Below are 25,421 nucleotides of genomic sequence, written 5' to 3'. Positions count from 1 at the left end.
CAAGCACATAAGAGGTTAGTATGGGGGAGGGAGTTATCAAAGAAGGCTTTCCCAAAGGAGGTGACACATAAGTTAAGACCTGAAAGACGAGATACTACAGAATAGAGTCAAAACAGAGTTGCTTGTTTTTGTTTTCACTCTTCGGGAGAAACTTACACATGAGAACTTACCCATGCTTTCAGCTGCAAGTAACAGAAAATCTAGCAATGCTTACACCATTAAGGTATATATTGTTTACATAACAAAGTCTGAAAGTAGACAAAACTGTAGGGTTTTTTAGAATCAGAGATGTCACCAAAGACCAAGACTCTTTTTATCTTCCTATTCTGTCACAAGATGGCATCCTCACAATACAGTCCCAATAAAAAGAAAGGGATGAATAAATCTTGTCCACCTGTTCAGAAGCAAACACCTTACCTAGAGGTCCCATTAGACTTTCCCTTATATCTCACTGGCTAAAACTGGTCCATATCTTCACTCTTAACTACAAAAGATGTTGAGAAATAGACTTTCCAAACTCTATTTTGAGGTAATAAGGGAGACAGGATTGGGAATGACTTTTACATAGTCAATACTGTCTGTCAAATATATGTTTAAAAAGTTGATGGGAAAGAGTTAGTAAAATGAAAGAGTCAAAGGAAATAGGGTGAGAATAAGATCAAATACAGGTAGGTTTGTAAGATGGCTAGATGGAAGTTGAGATTTTTATCATATAAATTTAATTTTCTTTGTGAAGCAAAAAGAAAAAAATGGGGATCATTCAATAAAAGTCCAGAGGGAAGTTGAAGCATAGAAGTCATCAGAATAACAAAGCATATTTTAAAATAGTTCCTGTAAAGAATGCCATAGAGGTCTGTCTAGGATAGCAGTTTTCTAAGAGAAAAAAAAGAATAGAAGCAAAAACTTCCTAAGAATTACTGGGCAACAGGATTCAATCAATACTAGAAATCATTCATTTATAGTGCTGATTAAAAGGAGTTCTCTAGCAGCACCCAGCAGCCTAAGAATAAGAAAGGAGAAAGTAGATATAAATCCATTCTAAAATGGAATTAGGGTAGGTAGTTGTGATATTGTGATTTAAAAAAAAAATACATTTGATCTTCCGTCCCATTTCTGGCACAAAGCTTCTAAAACCCCTGAAGTTTCCTAAGTGTTAAGAGAGATAAAGGCATTTTTGTTATGTTAATGACTGACTTTTGGAATGCCCCTAGGTCACTAAAGGATGAGAGCTGGTTGCCAAGGGAACCAACCCAGTGATAGGAGAGATTGGAACTTTCAGACTCATCCCTCCACCTCTGGGAAGAGTGAAGGGGTTGAGGGTTGAACTGACTGTCAATGACCAGTGATTTAATCAGTTCTGCCGTTGTGATAAAGCCACCATAAAACCCAAAAAGATGGGGTTCACAGAGTTTCCAGGTTGGTGAACAGTTTGGAGACTTGGGGAGAGCACACTTGCAGAGGGCATGAAAGCTCCACAACCTTTCCCACTTATCTTGCCCTCTGTTGTTTTTTTTTTTTTTCCCCATCTGGCTGTTCCTGAATCATATTTTTTTTTAAATAGAGTAAGAATTTTTCATTGCATTCATTTTTTTGAAAAAAGGGGAAACATTTAAAAATGCTTCCAAAAAATAAAAAATTCAATGAAAATTTTTTAAAATGATATTTTTAAATGATATTTTTTTAAAAATGATATTTTAGTTCTCCATGAGTCATTTATTTTTGTTGGCTTTTAATCAATATAAAGTTTAGCAATATTACCTGAAATAAGTATTAAACACACACAAACACCTATGACTGTAAATTAGTATAGCGCTGTTTTCAACCTTTGAATGATCACATAATGACAATTTTTTTAATTCAATAAGGTTCACAGGAACCAAAAGTGTACACAGAAGTAGGCTTCATGCCTTTTTAATTTACAAAATCTAACCACTGAGAGAATGAAAGTCAGAGGGTAAATTGCTTTATTTTTTTTTTAAGGATTTATTTATTTTTATACAAGCGCTGGGGTACAAGCCAGAGGCACGGGAGGGTGAGAGGATTCACCAGAGACAGAGTAGGGAGCAGAATGGGCAGACGACAGAAATACACTGCTGAGGGGAGCAGTGAGCGAGACAGGAGAGGTCTGCCAAGCCATGTGGGATTCTTGCCGGCTGGCAGGGATTGAACCCACACTGCAGAGGCTGTGGACAGCTTCACAGTGAGGCGCTCAACCCGCTGCACCACCAGGGAGGCCCCATAAATTGCTTTAAAAAGTAATAGGGAGACAATGTTAGTTCTTGAAATTACTGACATCATGAGAGTTATGTTAGGAAGAATAAGATGGCAATCTCTGGGTAAGTAACAAGGGGAAAGATTAAGTTACTGGAGGGGGAGGAGAGGCCGGCACAGGATATAAGATGATGAACAGGTTGCTAAAACTGCCACCAGAAATTTAAGTCTTTCAACAATAAAAATAATTAAAAACCTGATCAAAATGAATGAAACTGAATCACTCTGCAGTGACTATGAAATAGGTGAAAATACAATTCAATCAGCATAAAAGTAGTCACAACAAAATAATTATTGTACCTCATAAAATAGAAAACATCAGATTACAAAATACACCATTAGTTAATATGCACCAGAGGAAAAAAGTTAATAACTGGCACAAAGCTAAGATACTATTGATTATAAAATGCACTCCAATTTCACAGATGTTAAAATTTGAAATATATGTATCTTAAAATCAATTAGATACAGTATTTGTCTAAATACAAAATGGGGTCATAATTCTATGAAATCCCAATAAATCTATAACTCTTCTCATAATTTGCTCAAAATATGTTTAAATCATTTTGGAACTTGAACAGGCCCAGCAGGCTTCTGATATCTAGCTCTTCCTAGTAATTTCCCCTTTGCACCTGAGGAGACAGAGGAAGCCCTTGCTGATGCAAAAGGGACCACATCTCTAAGAAGCTCTCCTGAGGCCAAGTAATTCTATGAGAACCTTATCAAGGTCCCTTAACTATCACTACAGAAGATAAGTCCCTACCTTTTATAACTACCCTCATTCAAGACTTTAAATCATTATAGGTTATTCTTTAAAGTCTATCAAGGTAAAAGAGTGAAAAAGTTAGAAATGCTCCTGCATGGGGCCTCCTCAGTGGTGCAGCGGGTTGAACACCACCCTGTGAAGCTGACCGCAGCCTCTGCAGCGCAGGTTCGATTCCCGGCCGCCCAAGGAGCAGCCCACATGGCAAGGCAGACCTCTTCTGCCTCGCCCACTGCTCCCCTCAGCAGTGTCTTTGTTCTGTCTGCCTGTTCTGTTCCCCATTCATCTCTGGCGAATTTTCTCACCCTCCCATGCCTCTGACCTGTACCCCAGTTCTTGTATAAATAAATAAATCTTTAAAAAAAAAAAGAAAGAAAGAAAAAGAAATGCTCCTGCAGTTTCAAGATAGAAATGGGATAGTATAAAGGTGTGGCAATTAGCCAACTTTTAATTTATTTATTTTCCAAGAAAAATTATTTTTAATTCACTAGTTTTTGCTGCTAATGAATTAGGTCTGATATCATTTTATCCCCCTTTGATCAATACATTTCACTGGCTAGCACATTTTTCTATTAATGCTTCCTTTTGCATTAATTTTGATCGCTTCAATTGAATGAGACAGTCCATTTTGTCAATTCTCTTTCAAACAAATCAGCATCCTGCATGCTTTCCACTTACATCAGAGCTGCAGTTAGAGCCTGCCCTTAACATGAACTGACTGCCCAGGACGCCTATCACTTCCCTCTGGTAGATACTTCCCTCAAGTACACACTTCCCTCTGGCAGACAGACAAAGAAGGAAACGGAGAAGTGTCTCTGTATTGTAGACACAAAAGAATTCCCAGTCCATCTCTAGTTACAATGAGACACTGACCAAGTTTAAACCACAATGATGACTTCAATTTCCTGGTACTTTTCTAACTTTCTCTTTCTTGCTTCTTCCTTGTCTGCTCTCTTTTAAAATTTAGGTCTGGAGTTAAAACATACACTCCAATTGTCCTTTTGTAATTATTTACTTATTCTTAAAGATTTATTTTTATTTATGCATACAAGCACTGGGATGTAACCCAGAGGTGTGGGGGGTGAGAAGATTCACCAGAGACAGAGAAGCAGAACAGGTGGATCTACTGAAGTATACTGCTAAGGAGAGCAGCGGGCAAGACAGGAGACAGCAGGGCTGAGCCACGTGGGTTAGCTCCCAGGCCGTGGATTGAATTCATGCCATATTGGCTGGTGACAGTTTGACATTACTGAGACTCTAACCCCTGTGCCACCAGAGAGGCCCCTGTCCTTCTGTATTTAGATGCCAGAAAAATCATATATGAAATCTATATTCCATTTGGACTCAGTAGTCAACTTGTGCCCCTTACCTCCATTCTACATTCTTTAAGTAAGAATCCTGTTTCACTACATTTCCTTGCTAAGGATGAAAAATTAATATGCAGGGGAAAAGTCAAAGTTTCAAGGTAGAAAAGGGATAGTATAAGGGTGTGGCAATTAGCCAACTTTTAATTTATTTATTTTCCAAGAAAAATTATTTTTAAATCACTAGTTTTTGCTGCTAATGAATTAGGTCTGATATCATTTTATCCCCCTTTGATCAATACATTTCACTGGCTAGCACATTTTTCTATTAATGCTTCTATTAATGCTTTCTATTAATGTTTCCTTCTTTGTCTGTCTGCCAGAGGGAAGTGTGTACTTGAGGGAAGTATCTACCAGAGGGAAGTGATAGGCGTCTGGGGCAGTCAGTTCATGTTAAGGGCAGGCTCTAACTGCAGCTCTGATGTAAGTGGAAAGCATGCAGGATGCTGATTTGTTTGAAAGAGAATTGACAAAATGGACTGTCTCATAAAATTGAAACAGTGATAAGGAAGTAATAATGGTAAGGAAGAAACACTGGTAACTTGAGACCACAACTTCAACCACTCTGTAAGTCTACAAGATCTGTAGTATACAGGTAAAAAATTCTAATCTCCCAAAGGGGAGAACTATTATAAAGAAATAGCTAAGCATATACCAAATGGTAAGGGGGCATACAGGAAAGAGCAAGACATGACTGCAAGACCTAAAACCTAAAGAAAGATTTCAAGAAATTCATGGCCAAGAATAGTAAAGAGTCATCATCTTCCAAAGGTACCAGGACTAAGGCTGATGTAGAGCGGAAAATAATTTGACTCAGCTATATATAATCAGAGGTCTACAGTGAGGACTTCCCTGGGTGTCAAGTTAGAAAAGAAACTGAAAGCGGCAGAGCTCTCCCAGCTCACAAATTGCTGCAACCCAAAACTATCCAGAACAAGAAGTGAGAGAGTATCTGTGGCTGACAATGGAGAATAATTCTCTTTTTCACACTTTGGTTGCCTTGTTTAATTTCTATTGTTTTTGTGATAAAATTACCTACTTAAACCTTCAGGTTACTGAGGAGTTTTATTAGATGAAAAGTGTCCCTACGCATGTGGTATTAGAGACCAGAATACAAGAGTAAATTGGTTAAGTACTGACACTAACCAGCTCTACTCTAACATTTAAGAAATCTAGCATAAATGACTTGGACTTGGAGTGGAGGAATGGGGACAATTGGTACCAGTCTACAAAACTGTAATAGCTTTCTGTCTTAGATATCTATAGTAGCAATATGTGAAAACAAGGACATCACAATATTCAAAGTTGATTATATTTCAAGCATCACAATGAGTTGGAGTTACTCATATAAGTCATCTCTGATAATTAGCAGAAAAAGAAGGGCATGTTAAGTAAGAGAAAAGAGCCAGCAATTAATATTCATGGGTTGCTTCTAATTTCTTCTGAGAACTTGTTCTTTTTCAGTGTTGCTGGAGGTTTCCTTCTATGACACAGAACCTAAATAAATTTGTGAATTTAATATCCTTGTATCCACCAAACTGAATGGTCAATACTATACAATACACACCCTCGTTCTCTAAGTTCCAACCTGATTGCCTGAAGTAAAATATTGAAAAATTATAAAAAAATCTAACATAGCTAAACATCTTCGTTATTCCTACAAGTCAAAAAGTGGGTCTGTAACCAAAAGCTTTATTTTTAATTCTGAAAACTGAAACTATGCCTTACACATCCATGTGTCCTCAGTATCTAATCAATGCACCAAACATAGTAAGTAGCCACTAAATGTCTGCTGCTGAAGATGACAAAAAGTCCAAAGACATTTTTAAATTATAGCAATAATCACTTGATGCCAATTCAACAAATAAGTAAATAAATAAATACATGATGATCAAATGAAACCCCTGCTAGATCAATAAAACTGAGTTATTACTAGGTAAGAATGCCTCAGAAAAATACTACCAAAAACTGGGCTTTAGTTTTATCTCTATTTCTTCACTAATCTATAGTTGTAAAAGAAAAGAGAGAATTCAAAATTAGACTTAACTTTAGCCTCAAATTAAGGTCCCAAATAAATCTAATAGCAATAACTGAGCAATTTACTATATAGAAAATTTCCTCATGTTTAAAGGGCTTTTAAAGAAAAAAATTCTGAGAGACTGTACAGAACTGTCCTGTCTAACTGAAATAATTAGTGTTGTTCATTCCTTAATGCCCTAGAAGGTTAATAAAGTATTTTAAATATGAAAACCAGGAAAGTATCTGATGATGTAAAAATCCCAGAGAGGAATGAATAAGGCCAGGTGCTCAAAACTGATAATAAAGACTTTTGATAACTTCAGCTATACTTGATGCATAGTCTGTGACTTTTTTTCAATGCAAGGCAATAATTCCTTGGGTATACTTATTGCTAATTTAATTATCATAAGAACATCATTTAATATTTTATCTCTGTGCATAAGTGTCTGGGACACTCTGATACAATATTTCATATGTCATAAATCTGGATGAGTAAGGTAATTTATATTAGTTATACAATGTCAAAAAAAGGAAAATGGAAAATTTCTTTAGAAACTTTAAACAATTAATGACTAAAAGAAAGTCATTTAAAGTAATTTTATCATGCCCCCATAAATCTTTAAGAGTCAAAAAATCTCCAAATATATTGTCACTGCCAAATAAGAAGGATTTAGGTATGATTCAGCTAAGTACACATGCCTTTCAACTACTAATATTTAAAATCAAACATTCTCTGTTAGACGGCTTAAAGTGAACTAGGACAATAACTGGTATAATAATTTTGTATAGAAAACTTAGAAAGCAAATGGGTTACAAACTAGAAAAAAGGGTTTTATTATAGTTACCATGTTGAAATGGTACTGGTAAATAAAATGTCATAAGTTTATTATGTTTATTATGTTTATTATTGCCTACGACACCGTAGGCAATAATAAAGCTCTCTTGCCTAATATATTAAATACAGAAAAGAATTTGGTTGTTAATTATGCTGTTAAAACACTAGGGGAAAAAAAAACATTTATTAAGCCTTCATGTATAATCACTTGCCCCTTAAAAAATGGTGTATCAAACTCTTTTGGCTCTTCCCATGAGAGGTGCTAAGGGGGCTCAGTTTGGGTTTTTTTTTTTTTCCATTTTATACAGGATTAAGCAGAGCTTAGCCCACACTCAAAAGCAAAATTCTTTTGTAAACCAAAGGCTGAGAACATTCCTTATTCAGAAGTGAAATTCCATTGTCAGGGAAATCACTAATACCAACTATCAAGGGAAAATGTCTCATTCCTATTGCAGGATCAGCTAAAGTGAAACTGCTTCTTTTGTTGCTAGGAAACAACCAACTCATTATATGCCATTATCAGAACCCTAGAAAAAAACTGGCATCTGCATCACATTTGGGGATACTGGAGACTGAACCAAAAGCACTGAAACTGCTGCCAAAATCTCTGGTCTCCAGGGTTTACACAGTGACCACAGCAGGTGCTGATATCAGACCAGCCTTTGAAGTTTTCCTTTATATAGCTCTTTTTCTAATCACTGAAATTAATTTTTTTCCCAATATCCTGCATTCTCAAAGATTCTAAGACAACACTTCCTCATTTGAGTAAAACTAATTATATCTACATTAAACACAATTTAGGAGGGAAAAAAACTACTCAGGAATATTAACAAATAACAGAAAAATTTTAAAAAGCGAGTGAAATTACTAGCTGTTTATCCCTTAATGTTTAAAGTCAAAATGAAAAATAAAAATTTCTTTCAAAATTCATGAGAATAAAAAGGAAGATATATTGACAAACCTGGTACTAAAAATGGCATTTTACCATTTACCTGCCTAGTTTTCCTAACTGATCACAAAAATTTAACTTTTATTTTATGGCCAGGCATGCTTTTTCACCAAACATCACAAAATGCATACATATACTTATCATGTAACTTCATTAAAGTCTTCCCTTCCTTTTAGCAGATGAGGTTGGAGGGTGGTGGAATGAAACTATGCAGATAAATTACTAAACACTGGCAAACTGAAGCCATAACATTTCCCTTACTATTGCTTTTGTACCCAGAAAAATAAGTTATCCCTCAGATGTTGCAATTATTGGTAAAAGTTAACAAACCATATTCCTTACCAAATTACAAAGAATGATTCTGGGACCAGAGAGCACATTGTAAATGTATAGTAAAAGAAAAAAAAAACCCACAAGAGTTTTTAAAATTCAAGACATTATTTCATCTACTTACTTTTGCAATTTTAAGTGAATATAGGACTATCAAGGATTAGAACTGTCAACCTATCACAGGGTGCCTGACCCAAAGTAAAACATAAATAGGAGGTAACTAACTGTTCTCAGTTAGTACAGAAATTCCAAATTACTTATAATATTTACCTAGATCATAATTATAAATTTAAACAGGATTAAGCAGAGCTTATAAATTCACAGCTACAAAGAAAATATAAAATATATTCCTACAAACAACATATAGCTCATCTGTTATTTTTAGATTATCCAATCAACTGTTCTCTTCCTTTTCTTAAGGATAAATTAAAGTTGACTGGACAAAAGATGAGGCACAAATACATGAATACATAGCCACATGAATTCAAACAAATTTTTGTTTTGTTTTGAAGTTATTTTTAATCACAAGCACCATGTTTTGTTTTGTTTTTTAACATCTGAGCAATTTCTACACTGCTCTTATAATTCAATATTGTCCACAATGAAATTAACCATGAATTTAAAGAAGACAGATTACTTACAAAATAGATTTCCTCATCTTACTGCAACTCAGCAGACCAACAGGACAATATAAATAGTATTTCTGGTATGTTCACAAGCAAAGAGAAAAATTTAATCATGTAACAGTGAAATTTGGTCCTGGCGCCACATACCTGATTATACATTCAGTCTATCAAGTGAATTCTTTTGCAAAACATTTCAAACCCAACACAAATTTTAACAACTCTCCAATCAGCAAAAGCATTAACCTCCTTGTGCAAATAATAAAATGATACTTAATGCAATTTTCTTACCTGCCTCAACAGTTTCTCAATGGCTGACATAACCATAAGGCCTCTCCAAACAACTGGAGCAGTCTCTTCAACCAGAAAGCCCATAGACATGCTGCAACAGTAAATGAAATGTACAACTAATTTACACAAGTTAATATTATTCAGAGAAGTAACATAAAGCAAAAAAGATATGCTCACCAAGCAATACCATAATTCAAAAGAGGCCTCATTAGGTTACCTGAAATAAGAAAGAAAAAAAAAAAATCTCTTGTAGAAGATTGTCATTATACATACATATTCTGACTTACTTTCATAAAGTCTTATTTCCTTATCAAAGAGTGCCAACTTAGAAATACATATAGGTTTTGTTAGTCCTCTCTACTATATTTTTGTTTACAAATTCATTCATTTTAATCAATTCCTTCTACTTTCTTTGGGTTTACTGTATGGTTTGAACTTCTTAAACACTGAGCACATTATTTTCAGTACTTCATTTCTTTTTTCAAGTAACGGTTATTTAGAAATTGTTTTTACAGCTACACTACAATTACATGGCCCAGTGCACAATTTTGTAAACGTTTTTTAAAAGAATGTCCTATATATGACCACTATATCAAGATTGTTATAGAGAGCAATTCCTTATCTTCTTTAACACTTTAACTTTAAACTCTTTAAAGTCTATTTTGTCTGATATTAATATAACTATACCCACTTTAATTCTGCCTGATTGATCTTTTCCAATTCTTTAACTTTTAATCTATGTATATTTTTATGTTTTAGATATAGCTCTGGATTTTGTTTTGCTTCATCTTGCTTCTATTTTTTCTTGTTTTACAATATTACTCTTTTAATTGGAGAGTTGTACAATACTTATATTGCTGATATATTTAGATTTATATTTACCATTCTACTTTATACTTTCTCTTTGTCTCACTTTTTTTTGTTAGTCTTATTCTTCAGACTCTTTCTCTCATTACATTTTCACCATTTGTCAAACAAATCAAACTGAAACTTGTGATCCTATACTTCTAAATCACATACAATATTGTAAACCAAAGTTACCTCAAAAAAATTTTTAAGATAAAAAAAGAACAAATTATCCAGTGTGTTTATATTCTTATGATTGCTCAGTACTTAAACACATCTAATTTTAAGTGTAAAGTTTATCAATGCCTCCATCTTCTTTCCGTTTGAAGAGTTCCAATCCAGTCACACTCTCTCCCAAGCCAATTCATATGCTATTGTCCTGAATTTTAGTTATATCTTGGAAAATGTTCAGCCATTATCTCTTTGAATACTGCCTCTCAGATTTTCTCCATTATCTCCTTCTAGAAATCTGATTAAACCTCCTACATTGGTCTTTTTATGCATGCCCCTCAAACTTCCATTTTTTTTTCCCAGCTTTTCTATAAACTAAATTCTAGGTATTTTTCTCTTCATCTCCATTCCAGTAAATGAATTTCCTCTTTAATTATATCTAATCTGTTGTTTTAGCTGTCCATTTTTTTCCCACTCTACACAGAGTAAAGGACAAATACAACACATACCACAAGTAATTACCAATGCAGCAAGATTAATTTTATTGGTCACTTATTAAGGATGTCATCCTTCAGGGTGTCCAAAGGTTTACATGGTGATTCTCCATTGAAACATCCTCCCTCCTTAGGTGCCAAACTTTCTCTCCATTCTTTCATACACAGATCTATACAATACAGGCCATAAGGCACCAAGGACAACCAAGTAATACCAGGGCAGACATCAATCCAGTACACAGCTACACCAATTAACTCACACTTTCTTGTTATTTATAAATTCTGTGAAATGCCCTTCCTCTCTTACTATCTCCATCATGTACTGAAAAAGTAATTTTGCAAATATTCCATGTAATATTTTAAGGTATACTGCTACAAGAGAAGTTATTCTGAACATAGTCAGCCACACTGCCAGAATCAGAAGGAGAAAACTGCTAATGTTTTTACAGTGATCTTTTCCCCCAATATATCTTTCATGTCTCCCCTTTTCTTAGCAAGTTTTTTCATTTTTTTTTTAAGAACTGAGGTGTATGCCAGAGGTATGGGAGGTGAAGATTCACCAGGGACAGAGTGGGGAGCAGAACAGGCAGATTGACTGAAACACACTGCTGAGGGGGGCAGTGGGCAAGACAGAAAAGGTCTGCTGCACCATGTGGTAGCTCCATGCTCAGGGATTAAACTCAGGCCATAGCAGTGAAAGCACTAAGGCTTAACCCCTAGGCCACGAAGGAGGCCTTTTTTATTATTATTTCTTTTGAATTTTCTAGGTAGAAAAATACATTACATGTAATTAATAACAATTTTGTCTTTTTCTTTCCACTATTAATAACACTACTTTTTCTTGTCTTAGTGCATTGGCTAAAACCTGCAAAAGAAATGACAGCGTCTGGTCTCCCTGATGGTGCAAGGGGTTAAGCACCATACTATGGGGCAGACCGCAGCCCCTGCGGCATGAATTCAATCCCCAGCTGGCCAGGGAGCAACCCACATGGCGAGGCACACCTTTCCTGTCTCGCCCACTGCTCCCCTCAGCAGTGTTTTTCAGTCAGTCTGCCTGTTCTGTTCCCCACTCTGTCTGTGGTAAATCTTCTCACCCCCCGCATCTCTGGCCTGTACCCCAGCTCTATGCATAAACAAATCTTTTTTAAAAAAAGGAAATGACAGCCTTATCTTGTTTTTAATGTGTCATAGGCAAAAATTCACCAAGATAAAATAGAAGAATATGGATATCATCTATTTGCTTAGTCCTTCATTAGAAATGGATGATCTAAGTTATTTGACTCTGTTCAAAAGATGGCTAGAAGTTCAAACACAAACTGAAAATTGAAACAAGGTGTTATGGACTGAATGTCTGTGTCTCCCCCTGTCTCAAAATTCATGTTGAACCCTAACTTCTAATGTGACAGAATTAGGAAGGTGTAGTCTTTGGAAGGTGATTACGCCATGAGTGTGGTGCTCTAGTGAATGGGATTAATGCCCTTATAAAAGGTACCCCAACGAGAAGAGCCTTCTTGTTCTTGCTGCCCTGTAGGGCAGTAATGAATGGCCATTTGTAACCAAGAAGCAGGTCCTCACTAGACATCAAATCTGTTGGCATCTCCATCTTGAACTTCTCAGCCTCCAGAAATGGGAAATAAACTTTTATAGTTTAAGAAACCCAATCTATTTTGCATGATGACAGCCTGAACAGACTAAGACATTGGAACAGTAAAAAAATCTTTTCACAAAATTGAAACTCAAAAGGAACAATCTTTATTTTAACAGCATGTTAAACCCAGAGAAAGTGTATTTTAAATATTTCTTGCATTTCAGTGAATGATAAACTGTAAACCAAAAGCAATATGAGCACATTTTATCACAATGTTAAATGTGTTTCTTCAAAATTTAACAGGGAAAAATGAACACTGAGCTACTAAACTTGTAGAGCATATACATTAAAAAGAAAGTTAAAGATACTTTCTTCTTTATCATCTCCTACATGTCAATCAACAAAATTAATACTGCCTAAAAGCATTTTAATCAATAAAACTACCAGAACTGAATACTGACACAGGCTAAAGCCATAATTTTAAATTAATAAGGAAAGACTCTGAACCACAACTCCTATTACAGGTACAAATTATTTTCTTTGACTTAAAATTTTATTAAAAGAAAATGTGTACAGTTATTCCTCCATATAAACTTAATAGAAAAACTAACAAAACTAACTACTGGTTGAAAGCTTACATGAAAACATCAAAAAGTTTATATAGAAAGTCACACTGCCCTGTGAATAATAGCTTTTTGAAGAGACCATCATTAGTCAAAATTATCAAAACATAGCTCATTATTTCCTGTGTACTCATCTCTTCATGATAACCCATGCATTGAAGCATGAAAGATACTTAGTGGTCAAACAACATCAATTGCCACAATGCCAATCATAGAATGAATGACCACACCCTCCTCCTCCGGCAATTACAACAAAGCTCTTTCATTTCTAATAGATATGAATTTAATTAATTGGCTGAATGGGGGCCTCCCTGGTGGCGCAAGGGGTTAAGTTGGAGCATTACAAAGCTATGGGCAGCCACCACAGCAGGAGTTCGATCCCTGGCCAGGGAACTGACCCACATGGCACAGCAGACCTCTCCAGTCTCACCCCGCTGCTCCCCTCAGCAGACATTTCAGTCAGTCTGCCTGCTCCCCACTCTGTCTCTGGTGAATCCTCTTACCCCCCATACCTCTGGCCTATACCCCAGTTCTTGCATGAATAAATAAATAAACCTTTTTTTAAAAATTGGCTGTATATCACTAAGAGGATTTCAAACAGATTTAGAGGCTACTTTTACAATAAATTGCCAAGCTACACTAGATTCTGTGAACAAATCAAACAGAATAATTAGATTAAAAGGAAGTGGCAATTTTAAAAAAAGGCTACTTGAAATCTTTCTGTTAAAGTTAGCATTACCAAAAGTTCCAATGGTAAATCTGATCTAGAGTTAGATCTTTTTTCTGTAATCATTCCATCATTCATGAATCAGCTAAGCCGCAGATATCCCACTTACTTGATATTACCAATATGCCTGAAAAATCTGTGCTTATTCTATTCTGTTCCCTGGCTCCAAAAATAAAGGAAGCATTTTAAATATAGTGGAAAACTAAGGCTCATGAATATGTCTTTAAAAAATTATAAATTGAAATCATATAAGTGTCAAATCCATTTTTTAAAATGAGAACAGTGTGCAGCCAAGAATATATCACCTTATTTAATCAATTTTAAGAACTATTTAAACATAAAATAAATACATCAACTTAATAAAAACTAGCCTGCTTTATCTACACATTAATGAGAAGTGAAAAGTAAAAGAACCTTCAGAAAGTAGGAAAGAGCCTTCAGTGCAAATTTTAAAATTTCACCTTCTTACCATTCACTTTCCTATTACTTCTTTTCTTTCTAAAACCAACATCCTTTCTTATGAGAAATCAGATGCAAGAAAGGAATTGTGTCCACTATTGTTATCCCCAGAACTGCAAGTGGCTGGGTGAGGAAGTTCTGCCAGTAACTACCACCAGTAAACTACTTGTTTACCTAGAAGATAAGAAGGATTTAGGGAGATGGTGAGTCAAGATAGGAGAATGGAATGGGTCAAAACTCAAGCACCAACCTGAACAGTTAAAAGGCAATATAATGAAACTATCTAGAAGTGGAAAGAAAGGGGCTATACAATATTAAAGAAGGAATAGAAAGTAAGAACTTAAAGAAAATTCTTCAATGTTGTTTTTACAATTTTACATTTATCACTTAGTAGAAAAGTTCATTTACCTTTTTTTTTTTCTTTATTGAGGTAACATTGGTCCCTTCATTTATCTTTTTGCACAATCTTGGAATCCTACTGCCCCATCTCTGGCACCCAACCATCTCAAAGCTGAAAGTCATTCTGACAAAGCTTTCTGAAAATTCAATCTTTTCCTTCCCCCCACCAAAATGCCCCTTTCTTTTCCAGCCCATCCCTTGCTTATCAAAACTCTAATTTTCTCATGTGGGTGGTTTCCATAGGAAAACATTGTGACAAGTAAACCATACCAAGAACTTAAACTATGTAGATGATATAAGTTTTTTTTTTTTAAATAGAAACTGCTCATTAGACTATAAATGGAATAATGTATAAGAGATATTTTAAAAGTGGGCAATTTCCTGTCTACTCTGGAGCTAAGATTTCCTTCAATAATCATTCAGCAGATATTTTACCAAGTAACTAGAAGTAAAAAGATAAAGTTGGTATTCTACTTCTGAAATTTGACAATTTATATATAATATGGAGTTTAACTGGAAGAAGTGAAAGGAAGGATATTCAACAATAAGACAAGATAAGGATGATAAATATTTGCTTTCCATACTGTTAATTCAACAATTCATAATACAGCATTTTCTGCCTCTAGCCACCTTCATACCTGCATTGGCATCACTAACTGATCACATTCTTTCCTGCTAAAACAAAGTAAGAACTTAGAATTTTTTCAAGTTTATGTTCAATGTAACCAGCTGGCATGTAAGATGAAAACTATGTGTTAACTTCCAAGTTAAAGGAGTAGTCAGGCATTAAGGAAGGAAAAATTTAAAAGATGACAGAAGGAACCATTTATAGTCAATGTAAGAGAAACAAAAATAGCATGTGCCCCACAGCACTGCAGATACTCTACAGCACTGCATTTCACAGAATCCTTACAATAACCCTATGAAGCAAGCACTATCTGTATTACAGATGAGGAAAGTGAAGGCTATATACCCAACCTCCTCTCTGCTTATCTTAAATCCCCTTCTTCCTTGGCAGTCTCCACACCATAATCATTCCCCATAATCTCCATAATCATTCCTTCTTCTAATCGTCTCCAGCATCTGACACAACAAATGTTATCTGTATGATTATTTATCATTTTTGTCTTCCCAACTAAATACCATATTCTCCATGCTTAGTATAGCTGGTGCTCAAAAATAGATGTTTATAAAATGGCTAAAGCTTTTTATAAATAGCTAGCCAGTCAAAAAACAGCAGATATTAAAAGAAGCCTGCACACCCTATTTTGGTCAGCCAGGTATTTTCAGTGCAGCAAAATACAACTTATTATAAGACATTACCCACTTAATAGCTGTGGTCTTGGTCAAGTTGTCTTTATATGACATATTCCATGTGAAGCAGTTAAAGTTGAGAAGACTGAAATACTCTGCCCAAAGTTAAACAGTTAGCAACAAAAGCAGGAAGGATTTGAGTCTAGTTCTGGTTCTCCTAAGGCCCATATTCCTCCAACATATACATATTCAAAGAAGCAGAAGGTTTAGGGTCATATAGCATATATGAGGTAAGGAAAGATACCATTTCAAGGCTACATTTCCTTTTATTTATGATAGCCAAGCAAGTTCCCCAAAATGATCTAACATGCTCTGATTTACCACGTAATTCTGTAATTAATGTGAATCATCTTTTAAGTTAATGGAAAGGTCTTAGTTGTGACTGCAAGCTATAAATCTGCAGATGACTATTTTGAGTTTTGATACATACTTTAACTAAATTACTATAACCCCCAATTTTTCTATTTATATGGTGACATTTCCAGCTTCTTTACAAATTTATATGCTATATAAAACAGGTTTTCTTCGATTACTCCATTGGTTTCTAAAAATTTCAAATTCATTTTTAAGCAAAAGTAGTGAATTGCAAGTACTAAAGATCTAGGATGCGAAACAAACTGGCAATACATACCCATAAGACAGTGACAAAAGAAGATATTTAGTGGCAAATGGAACAACACAGGAGTAGTAAATTGGAAAAAGAAAAAAATATTAGCCATATTACTAGGGCTTAACACAAAACTGCACAAAAATGCCATTAATGTACATATTGTAAAATAACAAAAATGTCTAGATATGAAAAAATTAAAACAAAATTTTGACTGCCAGCATTTAAAAAAACAAACCAAGAACATAAACAGAATATAGTACAAAAAAAATTAAAAAACAAAGACAAAACACTACCTTCAGTGTAGTCTTCATGCCAGTGTGGTTTAGAGAATTATATAAACTAAATCAGTTTTAAGAGGAAGGAGAAAGATACCAAGCATATAAATGAAAAACTACTTCAAGAAGATTATTGGAAAAAAATGGAATGTAAAAAATCTATAATAAAAAGATATTGTTGTGGAATATAAATAAATATAAATTACAATAAAAACATAACTATAAAATAAAAGATAGTACATTTACAAATACTCAGGGGCCAACGCCTTTTCATAAAAATACTATGTAAACAAGCCTTTCTACATGGACCTACTTAGTTACACTAAAGGTTTAGAAACCTTTATAAATCACCAATAGATCAAGTATAAGGAGAAAAAAACAGAGAAAAGATGTAATAGGAAGCAATCACTCATGTCTGTGATCCCAGGGTAAACTGGAGATTGTCCAAAAGGGTAATGAAACCTTGTAAATTTTGGAAAGTTTTGTGATTTCAGCTTTGTGATTAAAACATTTCTAGGAAATTAACTGCTTTAAACATTCCATTCTATACAATTTAAGATTATTAGCAACTGACTTATAAAATAGCTAAAACCATAAGAAAAACTAAATATAAATTATATTCCTGCAAAAATGAATTTTATTTTAAAGAATCAACAAAAACATACTACTTAAGAAAAGTCTTTTCACTCACTCATTCAACATTTACTGTGGTTTATTTTCACACCAAGCATAAGGTTTGGAAGTAGGGGTAAAATGGCAAAGAAAAACACATACAATATGTTCCCACATAAAGTCTATGGAAGACACTAACCATACAGTCACTAGACAAAGATAAACTTCAAACAAAACAAATCCTACAAGCAGACCATAGAATTTGGCCCAGTTATGGGTATCTCTGGTACAAAGAAAAAACTTCATTATTCAATGAAGCACTCTACAAACTTGATAGTTTTATAAAATATTACTTTTATATTGGTGTCTTTAAAATGAGGACACAAATATTCAAAATTACTGAAGAAGAAAAAATACCACCATTTATTTAAAGAGAAAGGAAATTTTAAATTACTCAATATCCAATAGTCCCTTCCACAAAATGTCAATTGTACTAAAAGAGCAACATTATAATTTGAGAAATAACTTAATAATTTACATGTCCAAATATGTAGAATGGTATCAAATTTCAAAAGTTTTTAAACATAGGCCCTTTTATGATACCTAGTTTTCAAAGCAATGGACATTAAATATGAAGACAGCATTTTTCAATGAAAGTCATTCCCATAAAAAACAACTAAGTTACATGCTATTGTTATACATATTCGTAGTTATTTGAACTTATTGTGAAAGTCAACTAGTTCATGTTGCATAGACTTCCCCATATACATAGCTAAATTTTTGACAAAACTATCACTACTACTGAAAGAATGAATCTTTAATTTGAATCTACAAACATCAAAAAGAAAACAAATAATGCAATCAAAAATTCAATTAAATAGGCCCTTCTCCAAAGAAGACACACATATGGCCAACATGCACGTGAAAAAATGCCATTATCACTTATCATCAGAGAAGTGCAACCAAGACTACAAGGAGATAATACCTCACACCTGTGAAAATGACCCACATCAAAATGAACAGAAACAAGTACTGGGGAGGGTGTGGAGAAAAAGGAAGCCCGCTGCATTGTTGGTGGGAATGTACACTTGTCCAAACCCCATGAAAGACAATATGGATGGAGGTTTCTCAAAAAATTAAAAATGGATCTGCCATAAGACCTAGCAATTCCACTTCTAGGTATCTAGCCAAAGAATGAAAAAAAAAAACAAAAAACAAAAAAAAAAACCTACTAATTTGAAAGAAAACCTGTAGTTCCATGCTTACTGCAATACTATTTACACTAGACAAGCTATGGAAACAACCTAAGTGCCCCAAAAGAGATGAACTGATCAAGAAGATGTGGTATATATACACACAAAGGAATAGCAAGTACTCAGTGATCAAAAAGATAGACTTATGCCATTTGTGGCAACATAGATGGAGCTGAAAGGGATTAAGCTAAGTGAAATAAGGCAGAAGGAGCAAGATAAACACCAGATGGTGTCGATATGAGAGCAACATGGCGGCGAGGAGACGCTGCGAGTAAGATCTCCCATTAAAAAAAGTTAATAGGGAGGAAAAGCGGCAGGTCCCAGTGAGAACTGGGACACGGAAGATAAACGGACGACTCCAGCAAACTGCCCGAAGAAGAAAGTTGCCATAAAAGAGGACGAGAAGGGAGGGAAGCACAGAACCCTGCTCCCCTCCCCCGCCCACAGAGGCGGCACTCTCCGACCGGCAGAGACCAGGGAAACAACAAACCAAAACGCCCAACAAGAAAAACGGATGCAGCAAGCGGGACTGTGAGTGGAAAGGAACTATTTCAGCCACCACACCCCGTGAACGGGAGCTGAGGCGAACCCTGCAGGATCCTCCGCGGAGGTGAGCTCCAGGCGCCATTAAAGAGAGCCCCGCCCACCAGGAGGAGACCAGCACCAGCACACAGCCCCGGCCGCCCGGTAAGCTTGCACGAAAGCGGCGCTCGGATTGCAGCTGCCCAGGCCCCTGCGCCTGTGACCTAGGCTTGCGGGGAGACGGCGGAGGCCCTCCCTGAGTGAGCAGGAACAAGGCGCCCAGGCAGGGGAGCGGGATTCAAAAGGCGCCATTCCCGAGCCACTGATCTGGGCTACAGCCCGCGTCCTGGAACTGAGGGCTTTGGAACTGAGACCCGGGGCACGAAATTAGGGGCGTGGGTTCCCCACGACGGTGGGGCACAAGGCAGACACAGCACCCCAAAGCCGTTGAGGTGTACCCTACCATCCCCGCTCTGCTCCCTGTCCCACGGGGTGGAAAATCAGCTCCCCAAGGGCTCTAGGAGAGATCTCTGGTGCCACCTAGCGACTTGACCCCAGCACAGGCTACTGAAGGAGCTAGTGGCCAGCTGGGGAGTTAGCCCACACCGGGCCCCTTCTGAACAAGTAGTCTGAGCCCACAGGGAGAGCAAGCACCCACAGCCGGGGCAGACCAGGCGCGCAGAAGAGTGTGCCTGAGACCAGAAGCGCAGGGAGTGTGTCCCACATCACCATTTTAGAACAGGGACATTTCTTCAGTAAAGACTACCTGCAGAAGGCTTCCTCAGGAGCCAGAGGTGAGCGGGGGAAGTTCGCCCACGCCAGACCCCCTCTGGCCTGCAGTCCAAGCCCAGAGGGGAGCAGGAACCCACCGCCGGGGCAGACCAGGCGCACAGGGGAGTGTGTCCCCACATCGGCATTTTAGAACAGGGACCTTTCTCCAGTAAAGGCTGCTTGAAACTGACAGATGACTCCTGGAAGAACCAGAGGGGAACAGAGAAGCCCACCCAAGATGCCGGCAAGTCCCAACAACACAGTGTCCCAACGCATACGGCAAATTAGAAAACAGACAGTAGGGAGGAGAAGAACCACACGCAACCTAGCAACTCTCCAGAGAAAAAGCACACCACAAAAAGAAAGCCAGCCCCCAGATTGCAACGACAATAACTTGGAAGAATTTCTGAGCCTTCCAGAAAGAGAATTTAAAATTGCCGTGATTAAAAAACTGACAGAAGTCATAAAGGAAAACAATGATAAGGGAAAAATAATCAACGATCAGAAGAATGCAATTGAGTCCCTAGAGAGGGAAAACAATGGTCAGAAGAAAGAAATTGAGTCCCTAAAGAGGGAAGTAAAAGAAATGCAGGAGATCAAAGAATTAATGGAAGAACTAAAGAATTCTGGGAAAAGCAATGAAAGCAGAATAGATGAAATGGAAGAACGAATAAGTAATCTTGAAGACACAGAAATAAAAAGAACCAAAACAGAAAAGGAAAGAGAAGTACGAAGGAAAAAGAATGAAGAAAGACTTCGGGAACTATCTGACTCCATGAGGAAAGGAAATATAAGAGTTATAGGAATACCAGAAGGAGAGGAGAGAGATGTAGGAACAGAGAAAATATTCAAAGAGATAATTGAAGAGAACTTCCCAAATGTGAAGAAGGAGCTGAAAATTGATATACAAGAAGCAAGAAGAACACCAAACTTCCACGACGAAAGGAAAAATACAGCAAGACACATAATAGTAAAGCTCCCAAGAATCCAGGACAAGGAAAAAATAATGAAGCTGGCAAGAGGGAAGAAACAGATAACATTCAAAGGAAAACCAATCAGGCTGACATCAGACTTCTCCGAAGAAACACTACGGGCAAGGAGAGAGTGGAGGGACATAGTCAACAGACTCCAAGAAAACAGATGCCAACCAAGAATACTCTATCCCGCAAAGCTCTCCTTCCTCTTTGAAGAAAGAATATGGACCTTCCCAGACAAACAGAAACTCCGAAATTTCATTGCAACTAAACCCCCACTCCAAAAAATACTACAAGGAGTCCTAAAGCCAGAACCTCAGAGCGACGAATAACAATGAAAGAAGGCCAAAAAAAAAAAAAAGTTATTAAAAGAATAAATAAATAAAATCAAAGGAAAGACAAACACAATGGCAAATACAGATGTTAACATATCAATATTAACTCTAAATGTAAATGGACTAAACTCTTCAATAAAAAGACACAGAGTTGCAGCCTGGATTAAGAAACAAAACCCAACCTTTTGCTGTCTCCAGGAAACACATTTAGCTACAAAAGATAAAAATAGGCTCAAAGTTAAAGGATGGAAAACAATCCTACAAGCAAATGGACCAAAAAAGAAAGCAGGAACAGCTATACTTATATCAGATAAAACAGATTTCAAACTCAAAAAGATAAAAAGAGACCCCAATGGTCACTACATTATGATCAAGGGGACAATACTTCAAGAAGAAATAACACTCATTAACATATACTCACCAAACGAAGGAGCACCAAAATATATCAGACAACTGTTGTCCTCTCTGAAAACAGACATCAGAGAAAACACATACGTAGTGGGAGACTTCAACACACCACTATCAACTATGGATAGATCAACAAGACAAAAAATAAGTAAAGAAACCAAAGCTCTAAATAAAGACCTAGAGCAATTGGGCTTAACAGACATCTATAGAACACTAAACCCCAAAAAAATGGAGTACACATTTTTCTCAAGCGCACACGGATCATTCTCCAGGATCGATCACGTACTGGGGCACAAGACAAACATCAACAGATACACCAAGATTGAAATCATATCAACCATCTTTTCTGACCATGAAGGCATCAAACTAGAAATAAACCATAAAAAGAAGGCAAGGAACTTTCCTACCTCATGGAGATTAAAAACCACACTACTGGAAGACCATTGGACTAAGGAGGAGATCAAAGAAGAAATTAAAAAATTTTTTGAATTGAACGACAAGGAGGACACCAATATCCTAAATGTATGGGATGCAGCAAAAGCAGTAATAAGAGGAAAATATATAGCAATAGAAGCTCACATCAAGAAACAAGAAAGAACGCAAAGAAACAACCTAATCTCGAAGCTCAAAGATCTAGAAAAAGAACAACAAAAAAACCCCAAAACCAGTAGAAGAAAAGAAATAATAAAAACCAAAGCAGAAATAAATGAAATTGAAACTAAAAAAACAATCCAAAAGATCAATGAAACCAAGAGCTGGTTCTTTGAAAAAATCAATAAAATAGACAAACCCCTAGCCAGGCTCACAAAGGAAAAAAGGGAGAAAGCACAAATAAACAGGATCATCAATGAAAGAGGAGAAATCACAACGGACACAGCAGAAATCAAAAGAATAATCAGTAACTACTATGAACAGTTATATGGAAACAAGTTTAACAATCTAGAGGAGATGGACAAATTCCTACAACTCTACAATCACCCAAAGCTAGATAAAGAAGAAATAGAACACCTAAACAGACCAATTACAATTAGCGAAATTGAAATGGTAATCAAAAACCTCCCCAAAAACAAAAGCCCAGGACCTGATGGATTTACAAATGAATTCTACCAAACATTCAGAGACGAATTAGTGCCTATCCTTCACAAACTCTTCCAAAAAATTGAGAAGGAAGGGACAATACCAAACACGTTCTATGAAGCCAACATTACACTAATACCAAAACCGAACAAGGACAACACAAAAAAGGAAAACTACAGGCCAATCTCCCTAATGAACACTGATGCAAAAATCCTGAATAAAATTTTAGCTATCAGAATCCAACAATGTATCCATAAGATAATTCACCACGACCAAGTTGGATTCATTCCAGGGGCACAAGGATGGTTTAACATCCGAAAATCAATCAACGTTATCCAACACATCAACAAAAAGAAATATAAAAACCATATGATAATATCAATAGATGCTGAGAAAGCTTTCGACAAAGTGCAACACCCATTCATGATAAAAGCCCTTGAAATTCTTGGGATACAAGGAACATACCTCAACATCATAAAGGCCATCTATGACAAGCCAACAGCCAGTATCATTCTCAATGGTGAAAAGCTGAAAGCAATTCCATTAAGATCTGGAACAAGACAAGGATGTCCACTCTCACCATTGCTTTTCAATATAATACTGGAAGTCCTAGCCAGGGCAATAAGACAAGAGAAAGACATCCAAGGAATCCAAATAGGAAAAGAAGAAGTCAAACTATCAGTATTTGCAGACGATATGATATTATACATAGAGAACCCCAAAAACTCCACAGAAAAGCTAATTCAACTCATCAATCAGTTCAGTAAAGTGGCAGGATACAAAATCAACATGCAAAAGTCAGTAGCCTTCCTATACACAAACAATAAATCTGAAGAAGAAGAAATCAAAAAGACCATCCCTTTTGTTATTGAAACAAAAAAAATCAAATATTTGGGAATAAATCTAACAAAAGAGGTAAAGGACCTATACAAAGAAAACTATAAAACACTGTTAAAAGAAATAGAAGAAGACACAAAGAAATGGAGAGACATCCCCTGCTCATGGATTGGAAGAATAAACATTATTAAAATGGCCATCCTTCCAAAAGCAATATACAGATTCAATGCTATTCCAATCAAAATTTCAATGTCATTCTTCAAAGAAATAGAACAATTATTGATGAAATTCATATGGAATCACAAAAAACCCCGAATAGCCAAAGCTCTCCTGAAAAAAAAAGAAGGGAATGGAGGCATCAGACTCCCAGACTTCAAACTATACTACAAAGCCATAATCATCAAAACCGCATGGTATTGGAACAAGAACAGACATACAGACCAATGGAATCGAATAGAAAATCCAGAAATAAACCCACAGGTTTATGGTCAACTAATCTTTGACAAAGGAGCAAAGACTATGCATTGGAGCAAAGAAAGTTTGTTCAATAAATGGTGCTGGGAAAACTGGGTCGCTACATGCAAAAGAATGAAGCTTGACCACCACCTCACACCATACACAAAAATCAACTCAAAATGGATTAAAGAACTAGACATAAGACCTGAAACCATAAAATATATAGAAGGAAATATAGGCGAAACACTACGTGATTTGCACATCAAAGACATCTTTACAGACACATCACCCAAAGCAGTGATAGTGAAGGCAAAGATAAACAGCTGGGACTATATCAAATTAAAGAGCTTTTGCACAGCAAAAGAGACAATAACAAAAACAAAGAGAAACCCCACCAACTGGGAGAACATTTTTGCACCCAACACTAATGATAAAGGACTGATCACAAAAATCTGCAAAGAGCTGATGAGTCTCAACAACAACAAAGAAAATAATCCAGTCAAAAAATGGGCAGAAGAGCTTAAAAGAAACTTCTCTGAAGAGGAAATGCAAATGGCCAACAGGCATATGAAAAAATGTTCAACATCACTTGCCATCAGGGAAATGCAAATCAAAACTACCATGAGATACCATCTTACACCAGTGAGAATGGCACATATTAAAAAAACTAGCAACAACAAATGTTGGCGAGGGTGTGGAGAAAAAGGAACTCTTCTGCACTGTTGGTGGGAGTGCAAACTGGTCCAACCACTGTGGAAAGCTGTGTGGAGATTTCTGGACCTACTAAACATAGAGCTTCCATATGACCCAGCAATTCCACTCCTAGGTATTTACCCAAAGGACACAGAAACATCAATTCCAAAGAACACCTGCACCCCTATGTTTATAGCAGCACTGTTTACAATAGCTAAGCTTTGGAAACAACCCAAATGCCCAAAAATAGATGACTGGATCAAGAAGATGTGGTACATATATACCATGGAATATTACTCAGCATTCAAAAAAGATAAACACATGCAATTTGCTGCAACATGGATGGCGCTGGAAGGGATCATGCTCAGCGAAATAAGCCAAAAAGAAAAAGAAAAATACCGGATGGTCTCACTCATAGCAGGAATCTAGAAAACTTAAATAAGGGACCAGGAAAATGAATAACTATAAGAAAGTGAAAATCAAAATCAACAAAAAACTATGAACCAGAGACACTTTTAGGGGGGCGGGGGCG

At 36.3% G+C, this 25,421-nt stretch overlaps 1 protein-coding gene across 1 annotated transcript in view; it reads right to left on the bottom strand.

Annotated features, from left to right (window-relative positions):
• NUBPL (NUBP iron-sulfur cluster assembly factor, mitochondrial) overlaps positions 1 to 25,421 on the bottom strand; it is a gene marked incomplete at both ends in the record, with an annotated part of 174,993 nt that overhangs the window by 91,641 nt on the left and 57,931 nt on the right. The window contains 2 exons of the mRNA XM_084241299.1: positions 9,446 to 9,536; positions 9,623 to 9,662. Of these exons, the coding sequence (XP_084097425.1) occupies positions 9,446 to 9,536; positions 9,623 to 9,662 (131 nt within the window). The remainder of the gene's footprint in view (positions 1 to 9,445; positions 9,537 to 9,622; positions 9,663 to 25,421) is intronic.

The sequence above is a fragment of the Talpa europaea genome (genome assembly GCF_964194135.1).
Source record: "Talpa europaea genome assembly, chromosome: 8".
In the NCBI taxonomy this organism is placed as follows: Eukaryota; Metazoa; Chordata; class Mammalia; order Eulipotyphla; family Talpidae; genus Talpa; species Talpa europaea.
Note: the sequence above shows the minus strand (reverse complement) of the source record. Positions and strands in the feature narration are given on the sequence as shown.